General features: G+C 43.3%; 1 protein-coding gene across 1 annotated transcript in view; it reads right to left on the bottom strand.

Moving 5' to 3' along the window:
- The window catches only part of Slc37a3 (solute carrier family 37 member 3), a 47,354-nt gene extending 35,100 nt beyond the window's left edge, over nt 1-12,254 (bottom strand). The window contains exons 1-2 of the mRNA XM_026405380.2: nt 12,158-12,254; nt 1,583-1,740 (exon numbers count right to left, since the gene is read on the bottom strand). Coding sequence (XP_026261165.1) covers nt 1,583-1,671 — 89 coding nt within the window. The 5' untranslated portion in view covers nt 1,672-1,740; nt 12,158-12,254. The remainder of the gene's footprint in view (nt 1-1,582; nt 1,741-12,157) is intronic.
- Between the last annotated feature and the right edge of the window lie 2,237 nt (nt 12,255-14,491).

Below are 14,491 nucleotides of genomic sequence, written 5' to 3'. Positions count from 1 at the left end.
GGCCCATGCCTGTAAACCCAGTGGCCAGTGGCCAGGAGGCTGAGGCAGGAGGATTGCAGAGTTCAAAGCCAGCCTCAGCAAAAGCAAGGCCTTAAGAAACTCAGTGAGACCCTGTCTCTAAATAAAATACAAAATAGGGCCAGGATGTGGCTCAGTGGATGAGTGCCCCTCAGCTTAATCCCTAGTACCCCCCCCCAAAAAAAAAAGAAAGGCAGGCAGGAGGAAAACAAATGATCATTTGTGGTACCTTCAATAAAGATTAATAACAAACCCGTGCAGAAGAAATATCACAACAGTTCAGTAATAGAGTTATATAACATGTGCCTAACACAAAAATAAATAATCTTATATACGTTTTTGTGGATTTTTAAATATTCTTTTGGTGTATGGTTTACATTATGTTACTAAAGAGAACCACTTAGGGCTACAGAATCATGAACATGGATTTGGGTTGCGCTGACTACATGGGTGCTGCTAACGGCGAGACTCACAGGAGTTAACCAGAGCTCCTCCAATGTCTCACACCATCTTCAGTGCTCAAGGAGGCACAGCACAACCCGTGAGTACGCATAGACTTTGTTCTCAACCCCCTGATTTCGACCAATAGAACACTTCATGTTAGACCAGGGTTTCTCAGCTTCCACACTATTAACATTTTGTGGCAAAAAATTCTTGGCTGTGGGAGCTATCCTGTGCATGGGTGTTTTGGCAGCATTCCTAGCCCCCACCACTAGATGCAAACAGCACCCCTTACTCCATGGAGACAACTGAAAATGTTTCCCAACATTGTCAAATGTCTCCTGGAAGGCAAAATGATTCCTGAGAACCACTATACTAGAGCTCTCCAAAAGCATTAACAGGGCTAGGCATGTGGTGCAGTAGCAGAATGCATGCTTGGCATGCACAAGGCCTTGGGTTCAGTCCTCAACATTGTCAAAAACTAATTAATCAGGGCTGGGGTTGTGGCTCAGTGGTAGAGCACTTGCCTTGCCACGTGCAAGGCACTGGGTTTGATCCTCAGAACCATATTAAAAAAATAAACAAAATAAAGTCTTAAAAAGTATATTTTTAAAAAACTAATTAATTAAGGGCTGGGATTGTGGCTCGCCTAGCATGGGTGGGACCCAGGTTCAATCCTCAGCACCACATAAAAAAAAAAATAAATGCATTGGGTTGTGTCCACCTACACCTAAAAAATAAATGTTTTAAAAAAACTAATTAATTAAAACTTAAAAGTTGAAATATGGGGCTGGGGATGTGGCTCAAGCGGTAGCGCGCTCGTCTGGCGTGCGTGCTGCCCGGGTTCGATCCTCAGCACCACATACAAACAAAGATGTTGTGTCCGCCAATAACTAAAAAATAAACATTAAAAAATTCTCTCTCTCTCTCTCCCTCTATCACTCTCTCTTTAAAAAAAAAAAAAAAAAAAAAAGTTGAAATATGAAGGTTAAATTACACATTTTTTAATTCCAAAAGGAAAACTAGTCTATTTCATTAGAGGCCTATAACAATCAGTGAATTAGACCCCTCCCTCAAAAGACAAAACAAATAAACCAAGAGAAGAGCTTCGGCAAGTCTCTACCTGAAGAAGGTGAGCAGGAATACAACCACATGGTGATGGCTGAACCGCGAGAGCACAGTCCCTCTTTGGAAAACACTCGGCCAGGCCATGGTGCTCCGGATGCCTTCTCACTCTGACCCTAAAGTTTGCTGGTGAATGATTTACATCATGGATTCTCTCTAGGGAAAAATAAAACACTTTCTTAATCTTATCCAAAAGAGAAGGAAAAATGTAATCCAAATCATCCAAAAGATTACACAAAACCTGAACTAATTAGGCTATGACTAACCAACATATAATTAAGCCTGGGTTGGGGGGGGAAGCTCCTGGGCTAGTTGATACCAGAAAATCTGATTCATAACTATGTTTTATAGTTATCAGCTAGTCCTAACAAAACCCTTGACCAAAGATTATATCTATCCTAGTAGATATAATCTATCATATAAACTAAGAAGAAAATCACTTTTTAGTGGGAGTGGGATACTGGGAATTAAACCTGGGGGTACTCTACCACTGAGCTACATCCCCAGCTCTTTTCATTTATTTTGAGACAGAGTCTTGCTACATTGCTGAGAGTCTCAACTAAGTTACTTAGGCCAGCCTTGAACTTGTGATCCTCCTGCCTCAGCTTCCCAAACTGCTGGGATTACAGGCATGCGCCACCAAACCCAGCTGAAAATCACTAGTTCTTACAGAAAATGAACAAAGTAAATAAGCCACTTATAAGAAACAAACTATGAAATTTAAGAAATAAAAGTTCCAATCTCTCTAATAATATTAGGTAAGAAAATGTTGCATATTTAAAGATTGTGCTTAGGGTATGGCTCAGTGGCAGAGGATGTGCATAGTATACAAAAGCCCTTGGGTTGAATCCCCTCACCACACACACACACACAAAAAAAAGTGCTCAGTGCAGCTCAGGGTATGTTGTATGTTCCTGAACTCTCACATGCTGCTGATGATAATGAGTACAACATTACAGGAAGAAAACAACCCAGCCATGTTCATCATGAGCTTTGACACAAAATTCCAACATCTAGGAGCTGATTCCTAAAGAAATATGAAATGCCTTTAGATCTATAAACAAAGGTAGTTTTCACAAAACATTACAGAAGCTTTTTTTATATTTAAGAAATGAAAGGCTGAATGTGGCTCAAGGGGTAGCGCGCTGGCCTGGCATGGGTGAGGCACTGGGTTCGATCCTCAGCACCACATAAAAATAAAGATACTGTGTACACCTAAAACAAAAAAAAAAATTTTTAATTAAAAAAATAAAATAAATGACTGTGTATCATTCATAAAGGAACAGAAAAAAAGGAAAGGCATCTCTTTCTACATTTCCACTAGCGTTCTATTTAATTGCACTCATTTCTCTGCACTAAAAGCTGCAGCCACCTCTGATATCCAAGAAGAATTATACATAAAATAAGCAGTTACACTTAATATCTCTAGTACTCCATCTGTAGAAAAACTTAAATATGCAAAAAACAGGAAATGATAATCAATCCAACTCCATGTTTACGTAACACAACAGGGAATACACTAGTCTGAGTAATCAAATTAGGAGCAATTTTAATTTTCTTCAATATACTTCCCTAAAAATTCTATAATAAACATGTGTATTATCTTTATAATGGAGGGCATATCCACAGCTTTAGAAAAGTTCTATAATTTGTCTGCATATTAGAGAAACACATTAACAAAATGAAGTGTATGATATACTACCACAATCAAGGTTGGAGACAAGCCCAAGAGCAACCACAGGGAGAATCGCAGGGCTTTGCTTTATATTTAAGGGCTTTGCAGGTGTAATTGTCAGATTACTTATTGTCACAGGCCACAATTTAGTGGATATACTCAAGCCTTACAGACTGAGAGACTCAGCAGAAAGGCCATTCTTGCAACTCTTTTTTTTTTTTTTTGTACCCAGGATTGAATTCAGGGGCACTCAACCAGTGAGCCCCTACACTGGCCATATTTTGTATTTTATTTAGAGACAGTGAGTTGCTTAGTACCTCACCGTTGCTGAGGCTGGCTTGAACAAGCAATCCTCCTGCCTCAGCTTCCCAAACTGCTGGGATTACAAGTGTGTGCCATTGCACCTGGCCATTCTTACATCTTTTAGAATAAAAAAGCAGGACGATCTCTTTTCCTCTTATCATAAAGGATCATGGCCAACACCAGTATAACAAAAGATAGATTAACAAGAGAAAAAGCATAACAAATTTATTTAATCCCAGTTTTATGTGACATGGAAGCCTTCAGATAAAAGACCCAAAGGCCATGTGAACTATTCATTTTCATGCTTAAGTTCCACTAAGCAGGGACAGCCATGCAGAAATATGATTGGACAAAAAGGGTATGACCTAAAAGTAAAAGACATGGCAGCATACCCAGACAGGCTTGTGTGTTCAGATTTCTCTTGGCCCTTCAGTTGTAGCATTCTGGCTAGGTATGGGGCAGGACCCTTTTTGGAATGAAGGGGCTTATGATCTACACTCAGGCAGGTCAGAGAATTTCCTTATGGCCAATTCTTACACAGAAAGGCAGAGGAAGTGAGAGCAACATGTTCAGGTTTTGTAGCTTGCTTATGGAGAAGGGGTTCAGGTCTCTAGGACCTGCCTTGAGGAAGAAAAACTAGTTTCTATGTCTTGCCTTGGGAAACAGGAGCCAGAAGGACAAGAAAAGGTCACAGACTGACTGCTTTCCTTAGGCTTATTTCTGAGGCCTTCACTTTGGGGCATCATTTTCAGAGCCCCAACAAGAACAAAACCAAGGTGTCATTAAATTATATACATATAATAAGAGCTGTTTCACCTACTCTCTGTGAACCACTGGAGAGGTCACCTCTGTGAGTCACAAGACTGTCATCTGTAAAGTGGTCCATCTCCTTTGATTGATGTTTAGCTAAAACAGACAGTGCATGAGGAGTGGGAGGGCTGGGGACATAGCTCAGTGGAATGTTTTCCTAGCACACTCAGGGCCATGAGCTCAATCCTCAGAAGCACAGGTGGAGAAAATGCTGCCCAAGATTAATCCTAAATCAGTAGAATGTAGCTAATTTCATTCTTAAATTATGAGTAGAATAGACTGTAAAATTCTATTTACAAAATGTAAATAAACTTTGTAATTCTAGAAAGCCAGAGCTTTTAGCATTAAGAAATAAAAGTTCCAAATAAGAGCTTTTCGCATTGCTACTAAACTTACTTCCATCTAGAAAAATAAACATGATATACAAACAGAACAACCTGAAGTTTCAACCACTCTCTAGAAATTATAGCTCTCTGGACCGAATACATTTCACCTCAAAATACCATACTGGGGGCTGGAGTTGTGGCTCAGTGGCAGAGCACCCACCTAGTGCGTGTGGGGGCCCTGGGTTTGATCCTCAGGACCACATAAAAATAAATGAAATTAAGGTGTTGTGTCCAACTATAAGGAAAAAACAAAAACACCAAAAAAAAAAAAACAAAAAAACACTGTACTGAATATTTTAGGAAAGGATACAGGATATAATACAATTCCATTATTTATCAAGTATAATAATAATTTCAAAAATGTGTACTCCAATGCATTGAGATTGTGAGATTGTACTGCTTTGGCAACAGTTGTATGATTCGGAAGAGGGAGGCTTGTACAGTTACATTATTAGATTTAGGGCTGGGGATATATAGCTCAGTGCGTAGAGTGCTTGCCTCACATGCACAAGGCTCTGGGTTCAATCCCCAGTACCACCACAAAAAAAAAAAAATTAATAGCTTTAAATAACTACTGAGATATGAGGCCATGTGGATGTTTTTCCGGGAGGGGGGGGGGTGTGCGCCAAGGATTGAACCCAGGGGCACTTTACTACTGAGCTATATCCCAGCCCTTTTCAATTTTTTATTTTGAGACAAAGTCTCACTAAGTTGCTGAGGCTTGTGCTCCTTCTGCCTTAGCCTCCCCAGTCGCTGGGATTACAGGTATGTACCACCACATCCAGCTTGTAAATGTAGTTTCTAAATAAACTATCTTTTCCTAGACCATAGAGATGAAAGAGAAAAGTCCTAATAAGCACATTGAGAAAATAGTTTCAAATAATCACTTGCTGTTGACAGAATGCCATTTAAAATGAATATTATAACATATAGGCCTATGTAATTATAACTAAAAATAATAACTTGCACACGGGAGTTTTTGCCAAGTCTGAATCAGCCAGCACATCCTGCTTTCTAAAGACCACTTTCTGTAATGTTCTAAATACAGACTGAAGAGAGGTCAAATATCTTCAAAGTATAGTAAATGCTACTGTAATTGAGAAGACCACTCTGGGTATGGTGGCACATGCCTGTAATCTCAGCAACTTGGGAGGCTGAGGCAGGATGAGCACGAGTTCAAACCTGGCCTCAACAACTCAGTGAGACCCTGTCTCTAATAAAATATTAAAAAGGGCTGGGGATGTGGCTCAGTGGTTAAGTGCCCCTGGGTACAATCCCTGGTACCAAACAAAAAAAGAAAAAGAAAACCAAATTTCAGTGCTTCTGAAATCACAATAGTTCGTCATTGAGTGGCTTCTCAATGAATACTGAATGCATACCTATCACATAATAGTTGATGGTAATTATTGTTTCTTAGATTACAGCATTTTTAATTCACAAGAATAGTATATATTTATCATATATAGTATGCTTTGAAATATTTGTATATTGTAGAATGGCTCAGTCAACCTGATAAAAATTTTTCTTTTTTTTTTTTTTTATGTGTGTGTATGTGTGATGAGAAACTTAAAATCTATTCAGCAATTTTCAAAATACAATACAAAGGCTAAGGGCATAGTTCAGTGGCAGAGTACTTGCCTAGCATGCGCCAAGCCAAGAGGGTAAAGGTAAGGCACAAAAAAATACATTGTTATCAACTATAGTTACCCTGTTGCACAACAAAACTCTAGAATTTATTCCTGACATCTAAATTAAACTTTGTATCCTTTGACAATATCTCCCTATTTCCCCCACAAGAATCAATTAAAAAGAAAAAACAATTCTTGTTAAAAATAAAGTCCTTGCCCATCACAGTGGCACATGCCTATAATCCCAGCTACTCAGGAGGCTAAGGCAGAGGAATAAAAAGTTCGGGACCAACCTCCACAGCTGAGGTTTTTCTGTCTCAAAATAAAAACTAATTAGGGATATAGTTCAGTGGAAGAACACTCGCTTATGATGTGAGAAGCCCTGGGTTCAACCCCCAGTACCACAAAAGGTTAAACAAGATCCTTGCTGGGTACAGTGGCTCATAGCTATAATCCCAGCGACTTGGGGAGGCTAAGGCAAGAGAATCCCAAGTTCAAAACCAGGCTCAGCAATTCAGCAAGGGCCTAAGCAACTTAGCAAGACTGTCTCAAAATTTAATATTTTAATAAAGGCTGGAAATGTTGCTCAGTGGCAAACAGTCCCCAGATTCAAAAGATCCTTGCTATTGGTAAGATCCAGAATCACTGAGCCATATTCTACATTTTTAAAGCAATTTTACAATCACTAACATGAATTTGTAATAAAGTGGAGGGTTTTTTTTTTTGGTTGTTGTTTGGTTGATTAGTTGGTTGGGAGGGTCACATTGTTTTATTTTTTGTCCTAGAAGACCAACTATTAAAAAATGGTATTTTTGGCTGGAAACATGGCTCAGTAGCAGAGCACTTGCCTGGCATGTATGAGGCACTGGGTTCAATCCCCAGCACCACCAAAAAAAAAAAAAAAAAAAAGAATAAAAATGGCACTTTCCAGAATGGGAACACAATATTAATATTGTGTAATCAATGCCACTGATGACTTCAGGGTTGGGAATTAGCTCAGTGGTACAGCATCTGCCTAGCATGTGTGAGGTTCTAGATTCAATTCTCAGCAACAGCATTGCTTTTGGGTACAGCCAATCACTAAATTATTATTCCTAAAATTCCACTTCTAAGCCCAGTGTGGTAAGCACACACCTATAATCCCAGCTCCCAGAAGGCTGAAGCAGGAGGATCAGCCCGGGCAACTTAGTGAGACCCTATTTCAAAATAAAATAAAAAGGGCCAGGAGCAGTGGAGCATGCCTGTAATCTCAGCAGCTTGGGAGGCTGAGGCAGGAGGATCGAGAGTTCAAAGCCAGTCTTAGCAAAAGTGAGGCCAATGCACTAAGCAACTCAGTGAGACCTTGTCTCTAAATAAAATACAAAAAATAGGGCTGGGGATGTGGCTCAGTTGTCCAGTGCCCCTGAGTTCAATCCCCACTACCCTCAAAAAATAAAATAAAATAAAAACGGTTGGGGATGTAGCTCAGTGACAGTGTGCTTGTGTATCATGTGAGGCCCAGGGTTCCATCCCCAATGTGGGGGAAGGGGGGGGGGAAACCCTACCTCCTTGGAAATTCATGTCCCAGACTTTACTAGGCAGTAAAGATACTCAGAGGTCTATCCTGGGGCTATATCTATCTCACAGATATCTCACAGAATATCCTGTGAGATACCATCAACTGATGGCCCAAGCACTGCCTTTCTAATGTGGACAGCTCCAGTTTCACATACCTTCCTCCCACTGCTTCAGAGCATTCCAGCAGGCAGTGGATACCTCCTGATTAAACCCACTCTGTGGGCAAAAGTAACCCTGGTCATCAGCTCCCAAACTGCATTTCAGACATCTTATCTCCAGATTGCCTGCCCAACACCCCATGCTCCAGCAGTTATTTTACTCCAAGCAGGCTCCCAATTCACGACCTCAGTGTCCTCCCCATGTCTGCCACATCTGCCTTGGCCTCAACTCCTCAGCAGCTCAGAGGTTGCCATCTCCTGCTGGCCAAGTCTTCTCCTGGCCTGGTCTTCTCCCAGCCTGGTCCGCCTGCCTTGCACCCATGAAGCTGAGTTTTGTCAGAGAAAAATCACAAACAGGTTTCCGTCTCAGATTCAAACCCGCAAACCTCAAAGGGCTGCAACACTGCCCGGCAAGCCTGCTGCATTTCCCTAGCAAGTGTTTCCTCACCTCGGAGGTGGCAATTTCACACTTCTCTTTTTAAACTTCCAACATCAACATCCCTAGTCCTTGGTCAGGCCACATTCCTTCAGCCAGTACCACAGCTTTATGCCAATGATCCCCAGGTTTATGGTGCCACCTCAGACCCTCCAGGGTTCCTACTGACCACCTGATATCCCTCCACAGAGCTAAAACAGGATTCTTCCTTTCTCCCTCCAAATCCACCCCTTCCCTGGAGCCTCCACCTCAGTAAATGGTTCCGCCATTCCTCCTACCAAGGGAATTGGGACTTACCCTTTATTTCTCCTTTTCTCACAGCTTCCTCATCCAGCCCAGTCCTTTCACCTCCAAAACTCATCCCCATCAACTCTGCCCCATCACTGCCACTCCCCTAAGATAAACCGCCAGCATCACCCACCTGCCAACTGACCCAAACGGCCTCCAGTGAGGTTTCACCAGCTCCATCTACCCCAGCCCCAAGTCACTCTCTGCAGGAGCCTCAAGCACATGTGAAAACAGAAGCCAGCTTCTGCTTACAACCCTTTGATGTCTCCCCAAGACACACATCAAAACAGACTCTTTTCTTACAGAAAAGTAGGATGGCTAAGGGATAGGTTGGTGGGAGAAGGCTCCAAATGACAGAGGGGACTGCCTGAGTAGACAGCTGGAGAGCTCGGAATTTGTTTTATTAATTTTCAATTTGGAATATATGAATATGGTAGAAAAGTCAAAAGGCACAACCCAGCAGAGAGCGAAGCCTCCCTCCTGTTTCCCAATTCCTTTTGTACCTTGCAGAATCCATACCCTGCCCACATCCCAGCAGAGCCCCTCCCCTCACACACATACCCGCAAGCACACAGCACACACAATTCTACCCCTTTCCCCTCACTTCTTAGAAGCTGGAGTTCTGTCCCTATTGGCATCAACAGAGATGAGCAGCCTCCCATGACATGAATAGACGCCCCCTGGGCAGCCAGGTGTTCCCTAGTCCTTGGTCAGGCCACATTCCTTGCCACCTACCTTCCCGACCTAAGGACCCACCCGAGGTGCCCCACACGAGTGCCTTAACTTGCTAAGACCTCTCATGCCTTGGGCCCTGTTGGCTCTTGTGCTGCCATACATGCTTTTCCTTATGATGGCTGAATCCTTTCCTTTTCTTGGTTCATCCTCAAATGTTACCTCAAGTGGCATGCCCTGACCACCCTACCAAAAAGTGGTACTCCTCAGCTTCTGCTTCTGTTTCTTTCCTTTACAGCATTTCTCCCAACATAATCATCTGATGTGATTGGTTACCTTTCATCAAAGCTCCAAGAGAGCAGTGGCTTTCTTTCATAAGACCACAGCTCTAATCCAGAACTATGCAGAATAATTAGAATGAGCAATAAAGATTTCCTGCTGCTTGTTTCTGCAATGCTGAGAAGTCAACCAGGGTTTTGTGAATGGTAGGTAAGTGCTCCACCACTGACTTACACCCCCAGCCCAATGAAGATGTTTTGAATGGATGATTTTGCACAACACTATATTTTGTACAAGGTTCCAGGCACTGTGGTAGGTACTTTGCACGAATATCACTCAATTCTCCCCAATAGTTTACAGATAAGAAAGATAATAGAGATCTCTCTCTCTATCACCAATCCTTTCATTTTATTTTATGTACCAGGGATTGAATCCAAGTGCTCTTAACCATTGAGCCACATCCCCAGCCCCCTTTCTCTCTCTTTTTTTTTTTTTTTTTTTTTGTACTTTTATTTAGAGACAAGGTCTCACTGAGTTACTTAGGGCCTCACTAAGTTGCTGAGGCTGGCTTTGAACTCACAATACTCTTGCCTCAGCCTCCTGAGCCACTGAGACTACTGGGATTACAAACATGCACCACTACACTCAGCTTTGATTTTTTATTTTGACACAGGGTCTCACTAGATTGCCAAAGCTGGCCTTGAACTTGTGATCATCTTGCCTCAGCCTCCCAAGTAGCTGGGATTACAGGCATATGCCACCATAAACCACTTAGAAAGTAATCTCTCAAGAAAAGTAGTGCATATTCAAACCAGAACTGACTCTACATTTTTTTTAAATATTTCTTTAGTTGTAGATGGACACAATACCTTTATTTTACTTGTTTTTATCTTTATGTGGTGCCGGGAATCAAACCCAGTGCCTTATGCATGCTAGGCAAGAGCTCTACCACTGAGCCACAACCTAGCCCTATGACTCTACATTCTATGTGATGTTGTTTAAATGAAAAGGCTTAGAAACTATCCCAAGCTGAGTAAAACACAGCAATTACAATTATCACACCTAAGATGCACAGGTGCACATGCAGGATGGGAAAAAGCTCACCTTGACGGTAAGAGTGACTCTCTTACACATTAAATGAGAAGGGCACTGGATAGGCAACTTCCTCACTCCCTGGACTTCAGATTTTATGTTTGCAAAATGAAAAAATATGCATACTCAAAGTTTAAGAGGTAGGTAGGAAAGTGTTAAAAGGTTAGTTGAATTGACCGTTTTTACAGTACTGTATGTTTTAATTTAATACCTTAATATCCAACACTTATACAAGTAGCTTTTTATTTCACATCTGATTTGAAGCCATTTTACCTGTACCACACAAATCTTTTTCTATTCAAAACTCAAATCTCTTTGTAATTTTTCTCTCTTCTTAAACTGTCTCAATAACACAGATGTTAAATACCTAGAATTTATCTGTAAAATTATCTTATTTCAGAATTCCCAAAACCACATTCTTCCTGTTTTTGAACATGTTCCAAGGACAACAACGTTGTCTTTGCCTGGCTGGCAAGGTCGAAACCAACCTGGGAAACTTAGTAAACCCCTGTCTCAAAGAAAAAAAAAAAAAGAAGAAGTGGGGGAGCCTGAGGGTGTAACTCAAAGGTAGAGCAGTTGCTTTGACTGCAATTACCTAGCATGAACCAAGCCCTCGGCTCAATCCCCAACACAGGAGGAAAAACAAGTCTGATTCTGCCCACCGGGGAAGGATTCTTCCTATAAACAGTTCGGTAACAATGTACCACCAGGTCGCCTACCGTCTCAAGAACCCCAGGATGCAGGGGCACACGTCCCATTACCTCCTGTCAAAACTAAGAAGAAACAGACCACACTCTGCAAATCAGTGTGGAGGGAGGAATGAGGAGTCACAGGACCGTCAGTCCCGGGGCTGAGACCACGATCATCCCCAAATCACAACCCAGGACCCTGCCTCTCTGCCCTCTGCGCATCCTTTCCGAGCGCCTCCCAGCCCCTGGGCAGTCCCTCGCCCGGGCTCAGGACCAGCCCTTTGCTGGAGAAGTCCGAGCCTCGCGGGCTCCAAGGCCGCGGCGGGTCCTCGAGGGGCACAAAAGCCCCCACCTCCCGAGGGCTCAGACGGGGACGCGGGTCGCCACGAGGCCCTTCCCGCGGCTCCCCGGAGGTCCCCGCCCGCCGCGGGACCCGCAGCCCGCGCGGGGCCACCGGGGGGCGCGGGACGGCCCCGCCCGGGCGCCACACCCACCAGCTGCCAGCACCCCCAGCCCCGCACCGCCCTCGCGCCCCGGGAGCCCCTCGGGCCCGTCCCCTCCCCTGCCGGGCTCGGGCTGCACGCGCTGGAGCTCACGCACCCGAGACCCGCGGGACTCCCCCGCTGCGGCCGGCCGCTCCACGCGCTGGCTCCGCTCGGCTCCGCGCCGCTGCCCGCCGCCCCCGCCGCCACCTCACCCTCGGAGCCGCGGCCAGGGCTTCCGGGCGCGAGCGCGGTGCAAGCCGGGAGTTGTAGTCCCGCCGCGCGGCTTTACCTACGGGCGGGGCGCTTCCGCGGGACCGAGGCCCCAGCCCCGGGCTTGGGACACCGCCGGCGTTGCTGGCCAAGAAAGTCAAGAGGAAAACCAGAGCTGAAACGCGGGGGGGAATGGACGGACAGGTTTTTTTTCAACGAACCATTATTCCATTTTTTATTTTTATGGAATATTTTTATTTTTATTCCATTCTTTTATTTTTTTAATTTTAATTTTATTCTTTATTGCTGTGCTACTGACCTGGCTAAGCATTAAATTTTTGTTTAAACTAAGTAATGCAGTTGCTAGGGCTGGGGATAAGGCTCAGTTGGAGAGTGCTTGCCTCCCATGCACCATGCCCTGAGTTCAATCCCCAGTTCCACCAAAAAATAAATAGATGTAGTTGCCCATTTTGGCAGGGCCTTTAGTCTGTGAGTATCATACACAGTTTTGTTTGCACCACGCCCCATCTGCCCTAATAACATCAATGTAGCCTTCAGCAAAGTTAAAGCCTGACAACAGAACTCCGAGCAAGGGTCCCTTTAGGCAAATAAAGGCAAAGGTGCGCTGCCTCCTGGGGGCTTTCAACTGTTGGGGAAATGAAGTTGATATTCTTTTAGGTGTAGATGGACACAACACAATACCTTTATTTTATTTTATTTTATTTATTTATTTTTTAATGTGGTGCTGAGGATCAAACCCGGGCCCCACCCGTGCTAGGGGACCGCTCTACCGCTGAGCCACAATCACAGCCCCAGAAATGCAGTTCTTAATATATATATATATATATATATATATATATATATATATATATATATATATATATATATATCTGAATAGTAGAGCACTTGCCTAACGTTTGAGTCCCAGGATTCAACCTCCAGTATCACATACACACAAAAAAAAGTGAAAATAGTAAAAAAAAAAAAAAAAAAAGTGAAATATGTGGTATATATGTGTACATATTTGTGCATTTCTTTGTATATATACATGCACATGTGATTATGTTTATGCATGGATAACAAGTGCACAACCTCTGTTACTTCCACCCATGGCAAGAATACTTAATTTCCCCATAGCCCACACAATGCCCTTTCAACTTGGGGGAGAGGGTTGGACGGGGAGAGACAGTATCTCTGGACTTAATTTTTTTAACCACCTGGACATTTTTAACATTTGCTTCCTACCTCTGGGTGCCCTCTGAGTGCTGGATCTGTCAGCTGACTTACTTTGCAACCCTAACCATTACCAGAGGAAATACAATATTTTGCACCTGACCTCCTTGACACAGACACCACGTCTACTTCCTGCCCCAGCCGGTGCTTTTGTGGCAGATCCTGACCTACATTTGATTTCCAGGTTGAGGACATGCCATGGTGGCTCTCAAAGCAGCAGCCCAGGGCTGGGGATAACTCAGTTGGTAGAGTGCTTGCCTTGCGTGTACTAGGCCCTGGGTTCTGTCCCCAGCACCAAAAAAAAAAAAAAAAAAGCAGCAGCCCACAGAGCAGAGCAGCATTTGGCAGTGTCTTTTTTGTTTGTTTTCTTGCTCTACCTGCCAGCAGCATAGTGGTGTCTGTAATCCTATCGATTCAGGAGGCTTAGGCAGGAGGATTGCAAGTTTGAGGCCAGCCTCAGAAACTTTAGTGAGACCCTATCTCAAAAAACTTTTTTTCTTTTGTGGTGCTGGGGATTGAACCCAGGGCCTTATGCATGTGAGGCATGCATTCTATCAACTGAGCTATATCCCCAGCCCTCAAAATAAAAATTTTTAAAAAGGGCTGGAACAAGGGGTGGAAGATGTAATGAGAGGAGGAAATGCTGAGGAGTAATAATGGCCAAATGATGCTGTTTTATCATTGTGTGCATGTAGGAATATATAACAAATCCCATCAGTATGTTCAACAAGAAGACACCAATTTTTTTAAAATGTGAGAAGGAAAACAAGGGGCTGGAGTTGTGGCTCAGTAGTAGAGCACTCCTGGGTTAAATCAACAGTGACACCTCCCGCCCCCGCCACCACGGGCAAGAAAAAAAAGAAAGAATTTTTTTTAGGGGGGGAAGGGGTGCTGGGCCTTGTGCATGCAAGGCAAGCACTCTACCGAGCTATATCCCCAGCCCAAGAAAGAACATTTTACCTCATTCCCAGTATATACAACTGCATGTATACAACTGACCCAAACA

Source organism: Urocitellus parryii, chromosome 3 (assembly GCF_045843805.1).
Source record: "Urocitellus parryii isolate mUroPar1 chromosome 3, mUroPar1.hap1, whole genome shotgun sequence".
Lineage (NCBI taxonomy): Eukaryota > Metazoa > Chordata > Mammalia > Rodentia > Sciuridae > Urocitellus > Urocitellus parryii.
The sequence above is the reverse complement of the archived record's forward strand: the minus strand, read 5'-3'. Positions and strand labels throughout refer to the sequence as shown.